The sequence below is a fragment of the Ursus arctos genome, unplaced genomic scaffold, assembly GCF_023065955.2.
Source record: "Ursus arctos isolate Adak ecotype North America unplaced genomic scaffold, UrsArc2.0 scaffold_32, whole genome shotgun sequence".
NCBI classification, from domain to species: domain Eukaryota; kingdom Metazoa; phylum Chordata; class Mammalia; order Carnivora; family Ursidae; genus Ursus; species Ursus arctos.
Window position 1 is genome coordinate 13,572,618 of NW_026623008.1, and position 24,504 is coordinate 13,597,121.

A 24,504-nucleotide genomic window follows, 5' to 3' on the forward strand; every position below is an offset into this window, starting at 1 on the left:
TCTTGCTATTGAATTTTCTTGACCCACTTGTCTAAAATCATTGAAAATTCGTGTAAAGGTTTATTTCTCGACTCTCGGTTCTATTTCATTGATCTGTACGTCTACCCTTACGCCACTACCACACTGTCTTTATTACTGTAGCTTTTGGTAAGTGTTGAAATCAAGAATCAGAGAACAGAGTCTTCTTATTTAAGCTTAGAGCTATTGGGCGTCCCTTGAATTTCCACAAGAATTTTAGGATTTGTTAATGAATTTCTGTTTTTAAAAAAGACAAAACAAAAAACCAGTTGGACTTGAATCTTTAATCTCAGTTAGGGGGAGGTAGTCATTTGAAGCAACTTGATTTTAGGATAGCTAACTGTGAATGGGAACTGCTACACCTTCCTGCTTAAGGGAAGAACGCATTCTATGGTGGATGAAGAGAAGAGAGGGCGACTGCTCCTATACAGAATAAGATTTTGTCTGCAAGGTGTCTCCCTCTAGATGGCAAAGGGGAGATTTCCTAGAACAGAGCGTGTTTCTGATTGGTGGTCCGGTCTGACATTTCCAAGCTGAGCCCCCTTCCTCACTTCAAGATAAGCAAGCGGACTTCTGCTGCTTGGCCCACACCCCACAGCCCTGCCCAGGGCTAGACTGATTTTTCTGCACTGGGAATGGTCACCAAGCAACGATGAGACCTGGGATTTATCTTCCCCAGCGTTGGGTGCCCCCTGATTGGAGTCGGGGGTTGCCAAGGAAAATGGGGACCTTGGCTGCCATGCCACCTTTCCACCTCCAGCAGCAGGAGACCCAGGGCAAGGCTGAGAGTCCTACAGATGACAAGGAGACAGGAGGCTTTCACCAGCACAGCAGTAAAGCCACCGCCGAAATTGAGAGGCTGTTAAATATGTCACACAGCATCTCAGGAGGAGCCCAGGAGCATCCTTATTCTTCTTGGTGGGGACGCTAACGGTAGGTTTTGGCCCCAAGGATTCTACTTCTAAGTGCCTCTATTTCCAGGTGATTCTGGCTAAGAGAAGTGTATTCAGGGTGCACGGCCTGCTCTTCTTCTCCTGTGCGCAGCAGAGGGACGGCCACCTCAGTCCTGCCTTTGAGAGCTCAGGCTCTGCCCCTGCCCTCTGGGGACTGCAGCTCGTGGTTCTGCCCCGTTGGCAGTAAGCCCCGGGCAGATGAGAATAGGCGGCAGACAGTAAAGGAGACACGTTCGTGGGATTTACTCAGGGCCCAGGCCGGTCAAGTGCCTGCTTTATTCAGACAGGATCAGCCCCAGTGGACCACAGCCTCAGACTTTACACATTGCGAAGGCACTTGGGAGCCAGGACGGAATCTAGAAAAATATTGCATCGATTCAGACAATCAAAAAAGAGCATTTTCTTGGTTAGTTAAATCGAGTTAAGGCAGACTGGTCAGGATTTGAGACTTGAAGAGGTGACGGGAGAGAAAGAAGCCTTTGGCAGCACCAGCCAGGACTCGTCGGCATAGAAGTACTTGGGAGATTCCTGGGCGACCAGCTGCCAGGCCTGATCGAAGGCCTGCACCACGGCTGGCTCCAGCGGCCCTTCCTCGGTCGCCGACAAGTTCTGTGCCAGCTGCTCCATGCTGGATATGCCCAGGATGACCGCGTCCCCGAGGTCACCCTGCAAGGGGAGACAGCCAGGTGTGACTCCAGCCACACATCCTCCCTCCCAGCCCTGCCCCTGCCGAGACCCGGGCTCTGATGTTTATTTATGCCGAATACAGTTCTATAAGGAACCTGGGATGCCTTCAGTGATTTTAACCATGTGACTCAAACTCTGTCGTCTTTCCCTCTGCCGTCACTCTGCCCGTCCTCAGACAGACCTGCGCTCAGAGCGCAGCCCGGCCGCTCAGCTGGGTGACGCTTGGCTTACTTACGGGAATCAGAAACTATGTCAGGCACTTAGCCCCGGTTTTTTGAGAAACTACTCCCTGTGCGTCCAACACTGGGAACTGCGTCAGGCTGATGCATGCGGGACGTTGTAGCTAGGGAGACCGGGGACGCCAGAGCGAGAGGGACCCCAACTCCCACTGCAGTGTGAGTGACGCTAATGGGTTTTGAGCAATTTTCTACCCTCCTGCACAGCTATGCGAAGCCATGTCCTCATCTGTAAATCTGGGGGACTGGCCCTTCTAGGGCTAGAGAACTAAGTACATGTGAGCGAAGCCCTCATCCGGGGCCTGGCACTCAGACAGGAGCTTAGGACAACGGAAGGGCTCTCGTCAGCTCTGTCAGCAGGAGAGACTTCGGAGGGGAGAACTGCTTCGGTGGGGCGACTGGCCGGCTCAGTGGGGAGCACACGACTCTGGGTCTGGGGTTGGGAGTTGGAGCCCTACACTGGGTGTGGAGGGTACTTACGAATAAAACTTTTTTCTTTTTTTTTGACATAGGCTCCATGCCCCACATGGGGCTTGACCTCACAACCCTGAGATCAAGAGTCACATGCTCCACTAAACGAACCAGCCAGACGCCCCAAACAAATCGTTGTGGCAAAAACAAAAACAAAAACAAGAAAAAAACAATGAAATCTGACTTAGAAATCACATCAAGGTAAGTGATTCCGGCTCTGCTACGAGGGGCGGCGGCGCCCCCGGACGGCCGGCTCACCTGCAGCTGGGAGTGGTGGTACATCCAGCGGAGGGCGGCCGAGGTCATGCTGGGGGCGCTGCCGCCGTACGCAGCCTGCAGGGCCTTCTCCACCAGGGCAATGGCCTCGAAGTGGTTCTCTTTCCAGAAGCTGGGCAGGTGAAGGGAGTGGCACAAGGGTCAATAACCCGGGGTCACGCCGGGCTAGAGCCACAAAGCCACGCACGGCAGCTGTGCCCACCCAACACTGCGGAGCAGGGGACCTAGCGCCCTTCCTGCAGCGGCCGGCTTGATTGGGCAGCAGAACCACTGGGCACAGGAGGCAGGTGGGGGACCCTCACCAAACACCTCAAAGACGTCTTTCATCTCTTTATGATTCTTAAGAACTGCCTGCCCTCCCTTTACCGAGTGAAGCAAAGGTTACTAGTGTGGGGTGGGGTGGGGTGGGCAGGACTCGCCCCAGGCCTCCTGAGCCTGCATCCAGGGCTCACTCCTTCCTTCCTGGCCAGTGGTAAACACTTCTCAGGGAAGCGCTAGGCCTCCGAAGACCCAGTATGAGACCCGGGGGTCACCGTTTGCTCACAGAGCTCCCCAAAAAACAAGAAACGCCGCCGAGTTTAGTCATTTCTGTAGGAATCAAGAGACACGGGTCCGGGCAGCAGGGGAGACCCAGAACCCCCAGGAAAGCTGCCTAGAATTTCTCCACATCAGATAAAGCAGAACGTCACACCCCACCCATCCTGACCCAGCCCATCCCCCGCTCACCGATTTCTGTGGACCTCAGACCACTTATCCCCGAAAAAGCGGCTGACGGGCTGTTTCTTGTCCTTGTCCTCATACTTGTACCTGCCGGTCAGCAGGCCCCCTGCGGGAGGACGCCCATCAGAGCCGCGGCCCACCCTGCTCCCAGAGGCTGTTCTGGACTGGGGAGGGGGGAGGGGATGACCCAGGAGGGATGGAGGACACGGTCCAGCCTCTCTTCAAACCCCTCACTGCTTCCCAGGTCCTGGCCGGCCCTCTACCGCGTCAGGAAGAGGCAGAGCCGGGGCCAGGAATGGCCTCCCACCCCAGGGGACCCGCCCCAGAGCAGCCCGTACCAGCCAAAGGGTGGTAGGCATAGAACCGCAGTCCGAAGTGCCTGAGGCAGGGGAAGAGCTCCGTCTCCACGTGCCGCGTGGTAGCGTTGTACATGCCCTGCGGGTAGAAGGCCGGCTGCAGGTGTGCCCGTATCAAAGGAAGGGACCCCACAGCTTCCCTGGGAGGGCTTGCAGTTCACACCCTAACAGTCCTAGGACCTTCACAAACACGGCATCTACTTGGTGGAAAGGAAAATTCATTCATTCAGCCCACATTTCTGAGCACCAGCCAGGCGCTGCACATGGAATTTCCATCCACACACCAACAGGACAAGGCCCCTGCCCTGAGAGATCGAATAGCAAGGTAGGGCGGCCACAGGTACAATCAAGGAAAGCAGCAGTCGGACTCCACGAGTAAGTTCTGCAAGCGGTGTCAGGCACCAAGCAGGGGTCCAAACATTTGCTGAATGAATGAGGAGAGAAGTAGGACCTGAGATCACAGGCTCCTCTGGGGCATCGGGAAAGGCTTCCAGGGGACGAGCCATCTAAGCGAGGCCTGAGCACTTCGAGGTAGCCGGGACCAGGGGAAGAATGGTTCAGGCTGACGCACACATGTAGGAAGCAGGAAGGAAGAGCCCCAGGAGCACACGTGGGCAGGAAGGGGAGCCAGGCCAGAGCCTAAGGTGCACTGGGAGGCATCCCTGGCTGTCAGCAGGGGAGGGGCTGCGCTGGAGAGGACGCAGGCAGAGGGGCCAGGAGAACCGGGGATCGGCAGCAGCCCTGCAGACGGGCCCTGCAGCCCCGGCCTCACCTGGTACACGGTGGGCACGATCCAGCCGTTGCTCCTGCAGAGGGTACAGATCTCGGCCACCTCCCAGGAGGCGTAGTTGGAGAGGCCAAGCTCCACGAACTTGCCCTGTAGGGGAGAGGCCTGGGTCAGAACCCACCGCCGCCCAGGACACTGGAACGGGAAGAGGGGGGTGGGGACCCCTGGAGTTGGGTCTGTTCCTGGCTCTGCTCTGGGACTTCCCTGCTGCCTGCTCTCTCCAGGAGCTCGTGGGCGGCCTCACCTCCTTGTGCAGCTGGTGGCAGGCACGGAGCGTCTCCTCCACAGGGGTGTCGTGGTCTGGTACGTGCAGGTAGAAGATGTCCACTCGGGGGCACTGCAGCCGCCTCAGGGATGTCTCCAGCTGGGCCCGCAGACTGTCAGGCTTCAGTGAATTCTCACCCAGTGGATTGGCCTTGGTGGCGATTTTCACTTTGGGGGGGCGGGGAGTGAAATGAGAGTTCAGGGCAGTTTACCAAACACTGGAGAGAGTAAGTAATGACTAAGAGAAAGCCCTGGGTTCCTGTCCCAGCTCTGCCATTACTAGTTCTGTGACCTTGACCAAGTTACTCAACCTCTCTGAGCCTCAATCCTCTCAACTATAAATTGGTTGTGACCATGGTTCTATTTTGTGTGCTGTTCCCAAGGCTTGATCAGAACGTGAATGGACGTGTTCATTGTCATCATCGCTCATGCCATCACTACGACGCATTATTTACTAGGCCCTAAGGGTGGGAGACCCAACAGGCGATCCCTGCCCTTGGGGACTCACTGTCTAAGGGGCTGCATGACAGCAAGTGAGGCAGGGATGCAGCAGGTGCTGGGGGAGCCCAGGACATAGAGGCGGGAGACCCGCTGTAAGCTCAGGGAAGGCTTTCTTTATGATCTGAATCTTGGTCTCCAGGGGGAAGTCACAGGCTGCCAGTTGAGGAAGGGTGGGAAGGTCATTCCAGAGGGTGAAGACGAGGAGCCATGCCTGCAATTCCAGGGATCTAGAGCACCAGGGTCAGGGGGTACCCGAGGGAGAGAAGGGCCACAGACCCATGGAAACGGTCTTGAGAGCACCCCGTGGAATGTGGCCCTCCCTGCACACAGGGCAAGTCACCTGACTGCTTGAGACTTAGGAGCAGGCGGGAGGACCGCTCACTTGGAATTGTTCCATTCGTCCACCTCTTCATGTGAATGAAACTTCGCAGCTGAGGTTAAGAACATTGGCCCCACTAGCTCTGACCATAAGGAGGGAAGGGAAGGAGGGCTTGGAGAAAAAAAGACATTGAGAAAGAAGATGCAGAGCGGTCAGAGAAGGAGCCCGGTGATCTAGAAAGGGCGAGCGCTGAGACGCAGGCATTCTGTCTTACTGTTCCAGATCTAGCATGCTGTGAATCACAGGAGAAACCAAGCCAGGCTCTAGCAGAGGAGAAAAGAGGAGAGAAAAGAGTTGGCGCGGTGCGCTAACACCACTATTACTACTACTAATCGTAAGGGCAATAGCAGACATTGCTGAACTCGAGGGACCTGCCCAGCACTGCCGAACCTTTTCAAATGGCATCAGACTGGTGATGGACGTTCCCCTGCCCTTATACAAACCCTCCATTTAGCTCTATCTGCCTGTTCCAACACCCCTGGCACTATCAAATCTCACACCCACTGCCTACGCCCACAGCACTAACCCCTGTCCTCCTCTTCCTCCTCCTGGCAAACCAATCAGTTCTTCAATGTCTAATGTTCCCTCTTCGGAGCTTTCTTCAGTGCCCCCCCCCCAGAAGTGCTCCCTCTTCCCGGCTTCCCCAGCCTTCTCTAGAACCCGAGCTCCGCAGAGTGGGTTCCTGTCCATTTCCCTTCTAGGACCTCAGAGGCTAGCCCAGAGGGTAGTTAGATCCCCTACCACCCGCACTCCCCCATGCCTGCCCATCGAGCTCCTGCGGCTCCCTGGCGCTGCCACCCCGCGGAAGCGGGAGGCCCTGCCAACTGACCATAGCACCCGGAACCCCAACGGAGCAAAGTCTAGGGCCAGAGCAAGGAGGAAGCAGATGCCCCACAGGTTCCAAAGTCGGATCCGGGCAGCGCTCTGCCAGGGAATGCCAGGACAGTAAGGGCAGGTTTTCAGCAGATCAGGCTCACAGGGGGCCCCTGCGGGGGGCGGGGAAGGAGGCAGGGGCTGCACAGCGCCCGATTCCAGCGCTTTCAGTGCCCCCTAGAAGATGAACCAAGTAGTTCCAGACTGCACCTGGAGGGGGACGTCGCTGAGGGAGGGTCCTGGGAGACCTCCTCGGAAGGGAAAGGGAGAGGAAAGGCTGGTCAGGGCAAAGCACTGTCTGGCTGTCCGGGACGACACGTGCATGGGGCCTAAGGAGCAGGCGGTCCACGTGCTGTGAGGAGGTCAGTGTCTGAGAGGGCCCAAAGCCGTGGGTCCTGACGGCGGCCGGGCCACGGCTGGGGCCGGGTGGGCGCCGCACGGTGTAGGGGAAGGTAGAGGTTACCTTTGCAGTTGCTGCCTCCCAGCCCGAGCCCCATACCGCCCAGGATGGTCTCGGACTGGCCGTCGGCGTATATGAAGGCCGTGTCCAGCTCGGTGTAGCCGCGGTCCAGGAAGGCGCGCACGGCCGCGATGCTGGAGGGCTTGTCCATGCGGCGCCCCATCTCCATGGCGCCCAGCACGGTGGCGGGGCGCCGGGGGGACAGCGGCCGGGACATGGTGGCGGCGGCAACAGCGGAATCAGTGCCCCACAGGTGGAACTCTAGGGTTGGTGCGAGGCACTAGGCTGCAGGAGCTAAAGCCTCTTTAAAGCAGGGCAGGGCCCTGCCCACTGGCATTGGAGGCGGAGCGTGGGTGGGCCGAGGGGGCGCGGCAATGTGACCCCGCCCCCTCCCTCCTCTGGGCTGCACGGGCCTCCCTGGCAGGTAGCCTGGCTCAGCCACAGGAGGCGGAGCTGCACTAGTGGGAGCGTTCCTGAACGCTGAGGGCTGGGACTCCAGGGACCTCGCGTCCAAGTCTCCCCCTCCCTCGGCCTCGCCGTCCCGGGGTCCTGGGGTCGTTGGAGAGGGGCTTCTCTATGTGCTAAAAGTCCTGCGAGGAGGCCTTGGTTCGAGCTGTCCAGACACCCTGCGCTCCCAGAGGCCACTCTGCTTCTCCAGTGGGGACCTGCCAGAGGCTCCAGCCCGCGCCATTGTGGCACGAAAATGCAACGGATGAAAACAAGGAACTGAGAGCCTCAGAATACGCGTACCCAAGCGAAAACCCGGTTCCAATCAGAAGGCAGAATAAAGACTCCGTTTAGACAAGCAGGGGTAGTAGCAAACGCTCACTCTCCCAGAAGTATTTTAGCCGGAAGGGAATCTGAATTTACACGCTCACAAAATGAAGTGCTGGGGGTGGTCAAGGTGGGTAAATCTAAAACTTTCATTTTTAACCATTGTTTCTAATTTGTTTATTTAAGTAATCTCTACACCCAAGATGGGGCTGAATTCACAACTCAGACATCGGGAGTCACATGCTCTTCCACGGAACCAGCCAGGTTCCCCTCATCTTTGACCCTTTAAAAAGATCATTGCGTTGCTATAAAGTTAAACATAAACTTGCCATATGACTCAGCAAAACCTGTGTTCACACGAAAACCTATACACCAGTGTTTTTTGGAGGCTTTGCTTGTAATAGACAAAAACTGAAAAGCACCGAAATGTCCCTCCACGGCAGGATGGATAAAGACATTGGGGTATGTTCATTGGATGGAATGAACTGATCAGCAGAGTCACAGGAAGGAATCGAAACTGCTGCTCAGCAGACTGTATGGTTCTATTTCATGCCATTCCTGCAAAGACCGTACTAGAGAGACCGAAATCTAAGCAGTCGTTACCGGGGGCTGCTGGTAGGAGCACAGAAGGATCACTTAAAGTTTCGGGGAGTGATGGGGCTCTCCTACATCTTCATTGTGGTGGTGATAACATGACTCTATACCTTTGTCAAAACTTTCAGACCTGTACCCTTGGGGTACCTGGCTGCCTCAGTGCAGAGAGCATGCGACTCTTGATCAAGGCCCTGAGTTCGGGTCCCACCTTGGGTGTAGAGATTACTTAAATAAATAACACTTTAAAAAGAAAAAAGAACTCTACCTTTAAAAGGGTGAACTAGGATGTAAATTCCATATTAATACAAACATCAAAAAGGTACTGTTTCAAGGAAAAACTAAGGATGTAGTATTTATTATGCAAAGGTAGAAGTTTACGACAAAGGTGGAAGTAAAATATATGAACACAATAGCACACCAGGAACCTGCGTGGTTCAGCAGGACCCTCTGCCTTCCACTCAGGTATTGATCCCAGCGTCCTGGGATGGAGTCCCGAATTGCCCTCCCATCGGGCTCCTTGCTCAGCGGGGAGCCTGCTTCTCCCAATGCCCACTGCTCCCCTGCTTGTGCACTCACACTCCCTCTCTCGCTCTTTGACAGATAAATAAATAAAATCTTAGAAGGAAGGAAAGGAAGAAGGAAGGAAAGAAAGGAAGAAAGAATGAAGAACGAACGAAAGAAAGAAAGATAAAAAGAAAGAACGGAGAGGAAAAACTGTAGTACACAGGAAATGACCAGGCAGTATTCTGTTTAACTTGTACGTGACCTGGTGTACTATGATTGGAAGGTACATTGTGATAAGTTCAAAATGTAAATGATAAGCCTTAAAACACCCACCAAATCAATAAAACAAATAGGTGTGGCTAAGAAGGCAATAGTAGAGATAAAGTCAATCATAAAAAAACACTGAATTAAACCAAAAAAGGCAGATAAATAAAAAAAAACGAACAAGGAACAGATGAAACATTAGAAAACAAATGGCAAGATCGATTTAAGCCCAGTCATGTCAGTAATTACATTAATTACATTAATCTCTACATTAATTACAAATGATACAAATATCGCCTTGAAATACGCCAGAGGTGGTCAGATTGGCTCAAAAAGCAAAACCCAACTATATAGTAAGTAATTAAAAACTGACTGAGGAATATAAACAGACGGGTTAAAAGTAAAAGGATGGAAAACGACATACCTTGACCAAACTAAGAGAAAGTTGGAATGTCTATATGAATACAAAGTAGGTCTCAGAACACGACCAAGGACAACAGGAACATTTCATAAGGACAAAGAGGGGCACCTGGGTGGCTCAGTCGGTGAAGCTCATGACCTCAGGGTCCTGGGGTTAAGCCCTGGGTTGGTCTCCTGGCTCAGCAGAAAATCTGCTTCTCCCTCTGGCTCTGCCTCTTTCCCTGCTTATGCTCTCTCTGTCTCTGTCTCTGTCTCTCTCTCAAATAAATAAATAAAATCTTAAAAAAAAGTCAGTAGTCTCAGCCTTCTCTACACCCCCTCCAAGCCCTGCCCCCCACCCAGTCCTGTATTTGCTTGGTGAAGACACCCATGAATTGGGCTGCAGTATGTCCCAAATTCGGATTGCATAGTCATAGTTTCATTCAACTTGCTCCTCTCATCCCCTCATAATTCCTATCAAATGGAAGCTCATTCTAATGGCTAGATCACATTCTAGTTCAGTTTTTTCTTTTCTTTTCTTTCTTAAGAATAACTCATCAGTGAAATATTGTATGTTGGCTAATTGAATTTCAATTAAGAAAAGAAAAGAATGCTTCATCAGTGTGCTGAGTACTTCCGGATGCATCCCACCAGGGAGGCACAAACAGCATGGCTGACTCACTCCTAGGAATATTGGGATCAAGCAGTGGGTTCACGGGATGTCAGCCCGCTCCGTTCACAAAACGTCCCTGTCAATCTTTCTTCTTACGGTTTCATCTACTAATGATCTTTGCCTAATCAATGAAGATAGGGTTTTTCAGTCTGAGATTATGTTGTGTGCATTCTAAATACAGATTTTAGGACTACAAGATTGACATGTATAACCTTTCTGAGTACTTCTAAATGAGAAGTAAGTTTTAATTAATTTCTAATCTTTTAGGTAATTTTAGATTCATATGCAGTTGTAAGAAATAACACAGAACGATTCCTCGTACCCTTTCTGTGGTTCCCCTCGTTTCCCCCAAGTACTATCTTGCAGAGCCATATACAATAGCATAACCTGGATACTGACATTGGTACGGTGAAGCTATTGCAGTTGTTGGGTAGACTGGCCCATAAGTGTTGAGCAGATCCTGCTGGTTGATGGCCCCTCTGAGTTCTGTATCCTTGCTGATTCTCTGGGCACGAGCTCTATCAGTTGTTGAGAGAGGAATGTTGAATGCATTCCCATTCCTCACATCTTCCGTAACATGTCTCTTACTTTCCTGCATTAAGTTGCTTCCCTTATTTCCATCAGTCTTAATTACACTTAGCAGAATTTTGCACTCCTGGAACCTGGGTCTCCAGTGAAAACGAAGTAGTAACCAGCTGTGAACTGTGACACCAAAGTGTTTAGACAGCAAATCCGCGACTCAGTTAAGCACAAAGCATGTCGATCTACAGACTCAAATACCCTTAGTGTTTTGCAATAAGTAGTCGAAAGCACAAACCTACGTCCAGTACTCAATGTTTTAGCCTTTTATCCTCTTTGGAAAAGACCTTCATGTCCAAAGAATTTCATCCCACTTACCATCTAAGGAAAACTTTAAAGTTTCAGGGTAGCAAAGACTTTGAAAGCAATCTCTCTCTCTCTCTCTCTCTTTTAAGATTTTATGTATTTATTTGAGAGAGAGAGCACAAACAGGAGCAGGAGGATAGAAGGGGTTGGAGGAGAGGGAGAAGTAGATTCTCTGCTGAGCAGGGAGCCGGAAATGGGGCTTGATCCCAGGACCCAAACATCATGACCCGAGTCAAAGGCAACCACTTAACTGACTGAGACACCCAGGCGCCCCTTTGAAAGCTATCTTAACAAATGCCCATGAAAACTTAGAGACAGACAAGATTAACCATCATTTTAGCCATCTTATGGCTAAATTGCAACAGAGATAACAGAGCTTACTTGACCCCCAGTAAATCTTGGTACAATCAACAAAGCTTCACATTTCATGCTGATAACCTTAAAGACATGTCTATCTTAAACCAACAAACTTACATCAGTTTAAATACTGACATGTTCTACATGGATCCTCCCCAATGTCAGTTTTTACCTGAGACACTGGAGGGAAATCTAGAGTGGGCGGTGTGAGGTCCAAGGGGTGCTCTTCTTCGCTCCCTGACAGCGAGGGGAGAAGGAGCCGTGGTGACTGAGGCACCGAGGATGGTCTAGAAGCCAGGTCTGCAGGTCGCACCCACGGTGGTACAGAAACAGGAAAGGGGGTGGGAGAGGCAGAAGAGGTGAAGTCCTGCCAGAAAGCAAAGAAGGTTCCTGGTTCTAGAACTCATGAGCTCCAACAGAGGAGCGGACACCATGTGTTCCTGTCAACAAGTGGAATTAGGCAGGCCATGTCAGGCCAGAGATGATCGAATTTCCCTGAAACAAGGGATTTCGGTGGCTCCTTGGGCCTATTCCTTGTAGTGCCCGTCCTGAGGTAGACTAACCACAGATGGCTCCAATTAGAGCCATTAACCTGGGATATGAGTGAGGGAGAAGCCCCCACATCCATTTAGGAAGAACAGTGAGAGCTAGAGAGAGAATCAAGAGTCCCCTCTGCCTGGGATGGCCTGTTTTTCCTGCAGCAACCTGGGTTTACTCGGAGGAGGCCTGTTCAGATAATTATCATCCGATATGTCAGGAGGGAGTTTTACTAGCCAAATATGGTCTGCAAGAGGCCCTTACGTCTGAGCCCCGAAAGCCTGGATGGACCTCGGGTACTTCTATTTGTCCCTTTCTAACTGATAGATCCCACTAGAAATCTAACTGATAGATCCCACTGAGGCCATGCAGTGTTACAGCAGAGCAGTCTTTTCCTAAAATTTGCAGTCTGAATTGTTTCCAGTGGGTTAAAAAGCAACCCCGAAGAAGAGACCTTAGGAACCAAAGACGAAGCCTACTGAGGCCATGTTCCGAGAAAAGTAAAGAAGGTCCATTACCAAATCCCCCGACTCCCAGATGGCGTCCCACGCAGCCTACGGCAGACGGTCCGTGTGTCAAAGGCGAACAGAGGCGTCCCTCAAACAGAAATCACTATTGATCACCATCCTCCCTCACCGCGAAGGCATTCCTGCCGTAAATCCCCCGAAGGACGGGTGCCGGCATTCCTCCCCTTCCTGATCCCGTCCTAGGCTATGGATGGATGCCTGGAGAATGGACTGAGATACCGTGCCATGCTGTCTTAGGCTCTGAAAGCTGCATTATCGCCTTGCCATTTTAAACCCATGGAGAACACTAGGAAGTTTTAAATGGAAATTACCCAATTGTCTAATAAATTACTATTTTTTAAAAGATTTTATTTATTTATTTGACAGGATAGAGACAGCCAGCAAGAGAGGGAACACAAGCAGGGGGTGTGGGAGAGGAAGAAGCAGGCTCATAGCGGAGGAGCCTGATGTGGGGCTTGATCCCATAACGCCGGGATCACGCCCTGAGCCGAAGGCAGACGCTTAACCGCTGTGCCACCCAGGCGCCCCTAATTTATTACTATTTTTAACCTTATTTATTAAAGGTTATTTCTTTCTTTATTTGACAGAGAATGAGCGCAAGCAAGAGAGGGAGAAGCAGGCTCCCTGCTGAGCAGGGAACCCGATGCAGGGCTCCAACCCAGGACCCCGGGATCGTGAACTAAGCAGAAGGAAGACAATTAACCAACTGAGTCACCCAGGCACCCCCAATTTTGTAATTTAAGTAGTTAGTAGAGGACATTGACGGAAAACAGTGAAGATAGAAATCAATCGTGGTACTTAGTGACATTACAACACAGGTAGTCTTTCCAGTCTACTTCCCTAGGAAACGTCCCCGGTTGGGTTGTAATTCCATCGGGCACTGGTTTCCGCTGCTCCTAGCGGAAGTCCTGTGGCCACAAGTGGCTAGAGCAGGGATGTGAAGGGGATCCCGTGAGATCAATCAGGAAGAAACCTCACATGGGAGTCTTAAGATTGGCAGCCGTCCTGGTGACTTAGGTGGCTGTCCCGTGACAAAGAGAGACGACTTTGTAGAAGGACAGGAGTAAAGAGAGGGCATCAAGTTTCTGGGTCTTATTACCATCCCGGCCATGTTACTAATTTCCACCCAATAGGCAGGCTTTCTCTTCCCCGTAGAGTACCACAGGCTAGAGGATGGCAGCCTGACCTATCGCAATGAAAGTGTTGCAGGAAGACCGGACTCCTTGAAGGGCCCCTAACAGCAGAGGAAAGGAAGAGAAGAGAAAGTAATCACCAAGTTTCCCCGAAGCTCAGAGTCCAGATGAAAAAACCCCAAGTCCCACATGTGGGTGCCATATGATGTGGTTTTAGAATACAGGTGAGGTTCAGTGGGGGGAGGTCCAGGGCGGACGACCAAGAAAGAATTCTTGAGACATTCTTGGTGCAAAATGGTGGTTTTATGAAAGCACGGTGGGCAGCAAGAGCGGCAGTGTTCTTGTGAGGAGCAATTGATTATATACTATGGGGTTGGGGGAGGTAAGCAAAAAGGGAGGTTTTCAAAAGAAAAAGAATACCTGGCTGCCTCAGTGCAGAGAGCATGCGACTCTTGATCAAGGCCCTGAGTTCAGGTCGCACGTTGGGTGTAGAGATTACTTAAATAAATAACACTTAAAAAAGAAAAAAAACTCTACCTTTAAAAGGGTGAACTAGGATGTAAATTCCATATTAATACAAACATCAAAAAAGGTACTGTTTCAAGGAAAAACTAAGGATGTAGTATTTATTATGCAAAGGTAGAAGTTTACGACAAAGGTGGAAGTAAAATATATGAACACAATAGCACACCAGGAACCTGCGTGGTTCAGCAGGACCCTCTGCCTTCCACTCAGGTATTGATCCCAGCGTCTTGGGATGGAGTCCCGAATTGCCCTCCCATCGGGCTCCTTGCTCAGCGGGGAGCCTGCTTCTCCCAATGCCCACTGCTCCCCTGCTTGTGCACTCACACTCTCTCTCTCGCTCTCTCTGACAGATAAATAAATAAAATGTTAGAAGGAAGGAAAGGAAGAAGGAAGGAAAGAAAGGAAGAAAGAAAGAGGAACGAACGAAAGAAAGAAAGATAAAAAGAAAGAACGGAGAGGAAAAACTGTAGTACACAGGAAATGACCAGGCAGTATTCTGTTTAACGTGTACATGGCCTGGTGTACTATGATTGGAAGGTACATTGTGATAAGTTCAAAATGTAAATGATAAACCTTAAAACACCCACCGAATCAATAAAACAAAGAGGTGTGGCTAAGAAGGCAATAATAGAGATAAAGTCAATCATAAAAAATACTGAATTAAACCAAAAAAGGCAGATAAATATGAAAAAAACGAACAAGGAACAGATGAAACAATAGAAAACAAATGGCAAGATCAGTTTAAGCCCAATCATGTCAGTAATTACATTAATTACAAATGATACAAATATCGCCTTGAAATACGCCAGAGGTGGTCAGATTGGCTCAAAAAGCAAAACCCAACTATATAGTAAGTAATTAAAAACTGACTGAGGAATATGAACAGAGACGGGTTAAAAGTAAAAGGATGGAAAACGACATACCTTGACCAAACTAAGAGAAAGCAGGAATGTCTATATGAATACAAAGTAGGTCTCAGAACACGACCAAAGACAACAGGAACATTTCATAAGGACAAAGAGGGGCACCTGGTGGCTCAGTGGGTTAAGGTCATGACCTCAAGGTCCTGGGGTTAAACCCTGGGTTGGTCTCCAGGCTCAGCAGGGAATCTGCTTCTCCCTCTGGCTCTGCCTCTTCCCGTTATGCTCTCTCTGTCTGTCTCTGTCTCTGTCTCTGTCTCAAATAAATAAATAAAATCTTAAAAAAAACTTCAGTAGTCTCAGCCTTCTCTACACCCCCTCCAAGCCCTGCCCCCCCACCCAACGGTCCTGTATTTGCTTGGTGAAGAGACCCATGGATTGGGCTGCAGTATGTCCCACATTAGAATTGCATACTCATAGTCTCATTCAACTTGCTCATCTAATCCCCTCATGATTCCTATCAAACGGAAGCTCATGCTAATGGCTAGATCACATTCTAGCTTAGTTTCTTTTCTTTCTTAAGAATAACTCATCAGTTACATATTGTATGTTGGCTAACTGAATTTCAATTAAAAAAAGAAAAGAATACTTCATCAGTGTGCTGAGTACTTCCGGATGCATCCCACCAGGGAGGCACAAACAGCATGGCTGACTCACTCCTAGGAATGCTGGGATCAAGCAGTGGGTTCACGGGATGTCAGCCCGCTCCGTTCACAAAACGTCCCTGTCAATCTTTCTTCTTACGGTTTCATCTACTAATGATCTTTGCCTAATCAATGAAGATAGGGTTTTTCAGTCTGAGATTATGTTGTGTGCATTCTAAATACAGATTTTAGGACTACAAGATTGACATGTATAACCTTTCTGAGTACTTCTAAATGAGAAGTAAGTTTTAATTAATTTCTAATCTTTTAGGTAATTTTAGATTCATATGCAGTTGTAAGAAATAACACAGAACGATTCCTCATACCCTTTCTGTGGTTCCCCTCGTTTTCCCCAAGTACTATCTTGCAGAGCCATATACAATAGCATAACCTGGATACTGACATGGATACGGTGAAGCATTGCAGTTGTTGGGTAGACTGGCCCATAAGTGTTGAGCAGATCCTGCTGGTTGATGGCCCCTCTGAGTTCTGTATCCTTGCTGATTCTCTTGGGAGGAGTTCTATCAGTTGTTGAGAGAGGAATGTTGAAGTCTCTAACTGTCATGGCGGGTTATCTATTTCTAATTTCTGGCCTACCATGGGGGGGGTTGTTTTCTTTTTTTTTAAGATGTTTTATTGGGGGGGGGCAGAGGGAGAGAAATTTCAGGCAGACTCCCCACTGAGAGATATGTCCTAATTACAAGGAATCACTGGCAAGTGGGAGAAAACTTGTAAAGAGATAAGGGCATCCCCCGTACATTCTCCAAGGCAATCATAAGGAAAGTGGGGTCATCCATTTTCTCCGTAAGTTCACAGTTAACCCTGTGGAGTGGGGTGTGCTCTAGCTTTTAGGGAATGATTTTGTCATCCCAGCCACCCAGAACTGGTCAGTTGCTGGCTGAGTTATATAACTGTTGGGAGATTAATCCTAAAAAATCATATGCCCGTGGGGTCCTGTTATTATCCCCACAGAATAACAAGGAAGAAGATTGTTTATACATGAGCTCTTGTGGCAATTTCTCTGAAGTTTATCTCAAGAAGTCTAGCTTAGGCAAACGACATTCTTTTAAAGACAATCAAAGCTAGAATTTAACATCCGCAAAGATGTGTTATTGAAACATAATTTCTCCCTGTAATCACCCTCATTTTTAATCAGAGGCAGCCAAATCGGGACTAATTTGTTTGAAAAACAAATTCAGTTGTAACAAACTTGGCCTAATAATTCACATAAGCTCAGCAAGAAGAGTAATTGATCACATAGGTCTTTTAGAATCTGCTTTGCTGGAACTTTTTTTCTTAAGATTTTATTTATTTATATGAGAGAGAGAGAGAGAGAGAGAGAGAGCCTGCACATGAGAAGAGGGTCAGAGGGAGAATCAGATTCCCATGCAGGATCATGACCTGAGCTGAAGGCAGTCACCCAAGCCAGCCACTCAGGTGCCCTTCCTGGAACTTTTTGTAAGAAATCTCTAGGTTCAACTCTTAGTGGACTCTCCAAGCCAGAACCCAAGGCAGGTACTTGCCTTCAGACATGCCTGCAATACTTGTAGACTTGGGTGGATTCTTCTTCACAGCGTCCCCAGTATATCCCGCGCTTCCTGCACCTACCAGGAAGCGACACGCTCTACTCACCTGGCGCAGCTGCTGGGAGCTCTGAAGCAAGGTCTTAGGCCAACATTTCCAAGGGGCTTTATGGCTCCAGGTTTCATAAAGTCAACCTTCCTGAAAGCTGTTTGGTCATATGTGAGGCTATGCATGTCTCTCTCACATATGGCATTCAGTCAAAGCCTTGGTAAAATGACCAATGTTTCCAACGGTGTCCTGTTACAGGGAGAAGGGATTCTAACCGAACTTACGAAAATGACTACGGTTGCCATGGGAGAAAGAATACTTACTGAGACCTTTTGCATTTCAGAGGATTCAGGTAGAGAGAAAAGTTAAATGCTTCAATTTGTTTACAAATGAATATGTATTTTTTAAAATTTCATTTATTTTTGAGAGAGAGAGAACGAGTGGGGGGAGGGGCAGAGGCAGAGGGAGAAGCAGGCTCCCCACTGAGCAGGAAGCCCAGTGTGGGCTCCATGCCAGGACCCTGGGATCATGACCCAAGCAGAAGGCAGATGCCCAACCGACTGAGCCATCCAGGCTTCCCACAAATGAATATTTTATCACATTTCCTTAAGTCATAGATATCTTAAGACAAAGTCTCCTTAATCTGGAAGAGCAAACATTAGAGAATCAGCAGATTTCTACCAAGACTTACCAAAAAACTGTCATTTCTCTCAATTCACTTAGTTCCATATTACTATTCTTGTTTTGTTTCAACGCAGCCTTAGTGAGTTCTTAGTGAGGAAATTCTTACCTGTTTTAGGATTTTAAAGATATCAAAAACCTGTATTTGTTTTAAGTCCCTTAGAGGAACCTCCTTGAAGACGAACTATTTTACCAGAGAATAAGAACAGTAACTATAAATGACAAAAGCTCAAAAACGGACAGGGTTAAACATCTGATGAGAGGTGACACTATGGCTGGCAAGGACATCCGGTTATTTCTGTGACACGTAACACTTCCATCATGAGAATATTAAGTAATGGCCTTACACCAGAGCACATTGAAACGTTAGGAACTTCATATCCTCTCTAGAATAGTTACAGCATTTACTGAAATGTAACCTAAAGCTTATCAGTTGTTTAACAATACTTGCAGAGGAACTTATAGGACCAAATAAAAAGATCTAATGAGTCAAGGAGACTTCATTTACAATTTAAATCTTGGGACGTTTGTTATAAACATCTCCTAAAAATTTGTTAAGCACACGCCTAAAGAGGATTACAGATCATTACAAAACCCAAAATGTATTTTTCTGTAACCAAGGTGACAAAAGAGATTCCAAAGGCTAATATGTGGCGTGATACCTGGTAGCAAAACGTGGCTCCTTTAACACTGAGAAGTTTTAGCTAAGTAATCGAAGTCCTGATAAGGACATAGCATTGAAACTGGTTTTCTGGGCAGGTAAAAGAGAAAAACCTTTGTTCACATTTTCTTATCAACAGAAGGGCACTGATTCAACACCCCAACGCTGCCCACGGAGCTGCGACGTGATTCAGGAGAATGACCAGGCACAGACGGTTAGCTTTGAAGGAAAGTGTGGGTTCAGGGGTGTGTGCTGGGGACACCGCAAAGCGTGCGATCGCCCTGAACAGCTGCAATCTTGCGTATCTATTGGTGGTAAACATTCAAAGACAATCAAGGGGAGTCTCCTGAGCCTAGTGATGAGTAGTACATCCCGGGGAAGGTCAAAGGATTAGATCTTGTAAGGATCAGCAAGGAGGCCTATTCTTAAACGTGTTTCTATAGACCCCAAGGGCTATTGTCAAGAGCAACCAGGTTTTTTTGGGGCCGTGTTCTGCCCTTAGCGGACCATGAGTTCCTGGAGGCTGTTATCTGAGGGAGTTTTGGGAAGGGCAGCGTTCCACCCTGAGCAAGCCGTGCATTCCCAACTGATGGAGCTCTGACATTTACGCTAAAGCACGCAGGGTCACAAACGTGTTTTCCTACTACATCCTTAGTATAAGCTCTCGGCCAGGGGCTGCTCCAATTCAAGAAAACGTTGTCTGTTGAACAGAGTGAGAATTTCAGTCTTACACCACTGCACTTTTAAAATTCCTTTATTTTAATCTTAGTCCCTTCTGACCACACCTAGAATTCCTTTCCAAAGACTTCCCTTCACAAACCTTCTACAGCTTTCTTCTGCATTCAGATTTTATCCCAAGCCATTTCTCTCCAAACAACCATCTTATTTAGGACAAAATTACCTTCTTCCACCTTCAACAAAAATGCATTCCCATTCCTCACATCTTCCGTAACATGTCTCTTAGTTTCCTGCACAGAGTTGCTTCCCTTATTTCCATCAGTCTTAATTACACTTAGCAGAATTTTGCACTCCTGGAACCTGGGTCTCCAGTGAAAACGAAGTAGTAACCAGCTGTGAACTGTGACACCAAACGTGTTTAGACGGCAAATCTGTGACTCAGTTAAGCACAAAGCATGTCGATCTACAGACTCAAATATCCTTAGTGTTCTGCAATAAGTAGTCGAAAGCACAAACCTACGTCCAGTACTCAATGCTTTAGCCTTTTATCCTCTTTGGAAAAGACCTTCATGTCCAAAGAATTTCATCCCACTTACCATCTAAGGAAAACTTCAAAGTTTCAGGGTAGCAAAGACTTTGAAAGCAATCTCTCTCTCTCTCTTTTTTAAGATTTTATTTATTTATGTGACAGAGAGAGAGAGCACGAGCAGGAGCAGGAGGCAGAGGGCTTGGAGGAGAGGGAGAAGTAGATTCCCCGCTGAGCAGGGAGCCGGAAATGGGGCTTGATCCCAGGACCCAACGATCATGACCCGAGTCAAAGGCAACCGCTTAACTGACAGACACCCAGGCGCCCCTTTGAAAGCTATCTTAACAAATGCCCATGAAAACTTAGAGACAGACAAGATTAACCATCATTTTAGCCATCTTATGGCTAACAAATTGCAACAGAGATAACAGAGCTTACTTGACCCTCAGAAAATCTTGGTACAATCAAAGCTTCACATTTCATGCTGATACCCTTGAAGACATGTCTATCTTAAACCAATAAACTTACATCAGTTTAAATACTGACATGTTCTACCTGGATCCTCCCCAATGTCAATTTTTACCTGAGACACTGACGGGGAAATCTAGAGTGGGCGGTGTGAGGTCCAGGGGGTGCTCTTCTTCGCTCCCTGACAGCGAGGGGAGAAGGAGCCGTGGTGCCTGAGGCACCGAGGATGGTCTAGAAGCCAGTTCTGCAGGCCGCACCCAAGGAGGTGCCAAAACAGTTTGGGGGAGCAGGGGAGGCAGAAGAGGTGAAGTGCGTCCGGAAGGCAGAGGTCCTGGTTCTAGAGCTCATAAGCTCCAACAGAGGAATGGACACCATGTCTTCCTGCCAACAAGTGGAATTAGGCAGGTCATGTCAGGGCAGAGAAGACGGAATTTCCCTGAAACCAAGGAGTTTTGGCAGCTGTTTGGGACTATTCCTTGTAGTGCCCGTCTTGAGGTAGACTAACCACAGATGGCTCCAGTTATAGCCATTAACCCGGGAAATGAGTGAGGGAGAAGCCCCCACATCTATTTAGGAAGAACAGTGAGAGAGAGAGACAGAATCAAGAATCCCCTCTGTCTGGGGTCGCCTGTGTTTCCTGCAGCAACCTGGGTTTACTCGGAGGAGGCCTGTTTAGAAGGGCATCATCCAATATGTCAGCAGGGAGTTTTACTAGCCAAATATGTTCTGCAAGAGGCCCTTAGGTCTGGGTCCTGAGTTAGAGCCCTGAAAGCCTGGATGGACCTAGGGCACTTCTATTTGCCCCATTCCCTGCAGAAGAGATCTAACTGACAGACCCCACAGAGGCCATGCAGTGCTACAGCAGAGCAGTCCTTCTAAATTTTGCAATCCAAATTGTTTCCAGTCGGTTAAAAAGTAACCCCAAGGAAGAGTCCTTGGGACCTAAAGACGAAGCCTACTGAGGCCATGTTCCCAGAAAAGTAAAGAAGGTCCATTACCAAATACCCCACCTCCTGTGTGGCGTCCCATGCAGCCTATGTCAGAGGGTCCGTGGGTCAAAGGCTACCAGAGGCGTCCCTCAAACAGAAATCACTATTGATCACCATCCTCCCTCACCACAAAGGCATTCCTGCCATAAAAGCCCCCATAGGATGGGTGCTGTCATCCCTCCCCTTCCCGATCGCATCCTAGGCTATGGATGGATGCCTTGAGAATGGACTGAGATACCGTGCCATGCCGTCTTATGCTATGAAAGCTGCGTTATCACCTTACCATTTTAAACCCATGGAGAACACTAGAAAAAGTTTTAAATGGAAATTACCCAACTTTGTAATTTATTATTATTTTTAACCTTATTTTTTTTTAAAGAATTTATTTATTTATTTGACAGAGACAGCCAGCGAGAGAGGGAACACAAGCAGGGGGAGTGGGAGAGGAAGAAGCAGGCTCCTAGTGGAGGAGCCTGATGTGGGGCTTGATCCCATAACGCCGGGATTACGCCCTGAGTCGAAGGCAGATGCTTAACCGCTGTGCCACCCAGGCGCCCCTTAACCTTATTTTTTTTTAAAGGTTATTTATTTATTTATTTCACAGAGAATGAGCATGAGCAGAAGAGGGAGAAGCAGGCTCCCCGGTGAGCAGGGAACCCGATGCGGGGCTCCATCGCATGACACTGGGAACATGACCAGAGCAGAAAGCAGATGATTAATCAACTGAGCCACCCAGGCTTCCCCAATTTTGTAATTTAAGTAGTTAGTAGAGGACATTGACGGAAAACAGTAAAGATAGAAATCCATCGTGGTCTAAGTGACATTACAACACAGGTAGTCTTTACAGTCAACTTCCCTAGGAAACGTCCCCGGTTGGGTTGTAATTCCATTGGGCACTGGTTTCCACTGCTCCTAGCGGAGGTCCTGTGGCCACAAGTGGCTAGAGCAGGGATGTGAAGGGTATCCCATGAGATTAATCAGGAGGAAACCTCACATGGGAGTCTTAAGATTGGCAGCCGTCCTGGTGACTTAGGTGGCTGTCCCATGCCCAAGACAGACGACCTTGTAGAAGGACAGAAGTAAAGAGAGGGCATCAAGTTTCTGGGTCTTATTACCATCCTGGCCATGTTACTGATTTCCACCCAATAGGCAGGCTTTCTCCTCCCCGTAGAGTAGCCACAGGCTAGAGGATGGCAGCCTGACCTATCGCAATGAAAGTGTTGCAGGAAGACCGGACTCCTTGAAGAGCCCCTAAAAGCAGAGTAAAGGAAGAGAAGAGAAAGTAATCACCAAGTTTGCCCCGAAGCTCAGAGTCCAGATGAAAAAAATCCCACGATCCACATGTGGGTGCCATATGATGTGGTTTTAGAATACAGGTGAGGTTCAGTGGGGTGAGGTCTGGGGCGGACAACCAAGGAAGAATTCTTGAGATGTTATTGGTGCAAAATGGTGGTTTTATGAAAGCACGGTGGGCAGCAAGAGCTGCAGTGGGCTTGTGAGAAGCAATTGATTATATACTATGGGGCTGGGGGAGGTAAACAAAAAGGGAGGTTTTCAAAGGAAGGCCATAGGCTAAAGAGGACCTACAAGATCCTGGAGGCCTTGCCATGTCAAGTGATGGTTGCTTTTCCCTCTAGTAAAGCAATAACATTAAGGCAGTTGGGAGCTTCGGGGCTCCTGGGTGGCTGAGTCGGTGAAGCGTCTGCCTCTAGCTCAGGTCATAGTCCCCGGGTCCTGGGATCCAGACTCCCATCAGGCTTCCTGCTCAGGAGGGAGTCTGCTTCTCCCTCTTCTTCTTCCTCTCCCCTTGCTTGTGCTATCTTACTCTCTCAAATAAATTAAAAAAAAAAATCTTAAAAAAAAAAAAAGACAGTTGGGAGCTTCCTGGAAGAATGTCACACATATCCCACCCAGGAGTTGGGGGGGGGGTTGCAGGTGTCACCTTGTGCTTTGTCCTTAGCTAGCCTCTGCTCCCTCACCAAAGTGATGAGCGTAGAGCCCATTGATGTGTCTGATGACCTAATAAGAAGAGCAAGAGACTAGAGTTCTCTCTCCACCATGGAAGGATAGCCAGTCAAAAGGCAGCTGTCTGCAAAACACAAAGAGAGCCCTCACAGACACTGAATACACTGGCCCCTTGATCTTGGACATTTCAGCCTCCAAATACTGTGAGAAAAAAATATTTGTAGTTTTAAGCCACCCCATCTGTGGTCTTTTGTTACAGCAGCCTGAACAGACTAAGACAACTGGCACGAGCATCTTGAAAGAATTGCTAATTTTTGCTGTAGAATACTGTCTGGAGATTACGATGTAACTTGTGCCATGTAGAAGGTCCAGTTTATTTTTTTAAAGATTTATTTATTTATGAGAGAGAGAGAGAGTTCGAGGTTAAGTATGTGCTGTTTTGGGGGCGCCTGGGTGGCACAGCAGTTGAGCATCTGCCTTCGGCTCAGGGCGTGATCCTGGCGTTCCGGGATCGAGTCCCACATCGGGCTCCTCTGCTGGGAGCCTGCCTCTTCCTCTCCCACTCCCCCTGCTTGTGTTCCCTCTCTCGCTGGCTGTCTCTATCTCTGTCGAATAAATAAATAAAATCTTTAAAAAAAAAAAAAGTATGTGCTGTTTTCCAGGTCTAACTCTCGTCCTCTGTCATTTGAAAAAGCTCATCAGGTATCAAATGGCTGAATTCAAGGAACCATGGAACATGTGTGAGATGTGCTACCGAAAGTTCTAGTAGATGGAACATGACCTGGAGAATGCATCCCTAATGGGGTTACTCGGGACTGAAGGTCTCCGGGCCAGTTCAAAGGCTCATCCTCTTGACTTGACCACTCAGAAACATTGCTCCCCATGGTAGATGTGGTCTTCCAAAGATGACCGTCTGTTCTCTCATAATTCTCTTGTACGACACAACGTTGACACTCACCGCATGAGGCAAGAGTGATGCTATGGATTTCCAAAGATGGGACATACATGGCATTATGACGTCTGCCTGGTTTTCTTGGGATGCTTGCCCTCAGAAAGCAGCTGCCACGCTTTGAGGAAGCCCAGGCTACATGGCGGGGTCACGTGTAAGTGTACCACTTGGAAGCAGCTGGCATTGCAGCTGACGATCAGCATCAACGACCAGAGTGTGGGTGCTTTGGCCTCGGGGGACTCCACCGCCAGCTCTAAGGTCACTTCTCAGACTGTGGGAGCAGGTGAGCATTCCCCAC

General features: G+C 48.8%; 1 protein-coding gene across 1 annotated transcript; it reads right to left on the minus strand.

Annotated features, from left to right (window-relative positions):
• Positions 1–287: 287 nt before the first annotated feature.
• LOC125283075 (aflatoxin B1 aldehyde reductase member 4-like) lies at positions 288–7,307 on the minus strand. Its single transcript, XM_048221987.2, has 7 exons — positions 6,985–7,307; positions 4,749–4,936; positions 4,490–4,594; positions 3,700–3,796; positions 3,368–3,467; positions 2,624–2,753; positions 288–1,637 (listed from the first exon to the last, which is right to left on the minus strand). The coding sequence occupies exons 1-7, from the start codon at positions 7,196–7,198 to the stop codon at positions 1,407–1,409; spliced, it is 1,065 nt and encodes a 354-aa protein (XP_048077944.2). The 5' UTR covers positions 7,199–7,307; the 3' UTR covers positions 288–1,406.
• Positions 7,308–24,504: the final 17,197 nt, after the last annotated feature.

What these genes read in the sequence shown, in the direction of transcription:
- LOC125283075 (XM_048221987.2), bottom strand. Translation starts at nt 7,198, where the DNA reads ATGTCCCGGCCGCTGTCCCCCCGGCGCCCCGCCACCGTGCTGGGCGCC. An exon ending in TCGTGCCCACCGTGTACCAG is followed by an intron (nt 3,797 to 4,489) that starts GTGAGGCCGGGG and finishes TTCTACCCGCAG; the next exon opens with GGCATGTACAACGCTACCAC. An exon ending in ACCACCACTCCCAGCTGCAG is followed by an intron (nt 1,638 to 2,623) that starts GTGAGCCGGCCG and finishes CTCCCCTTGCAG; the next exon opens with GGTGACCTCGGGGACGCGGT.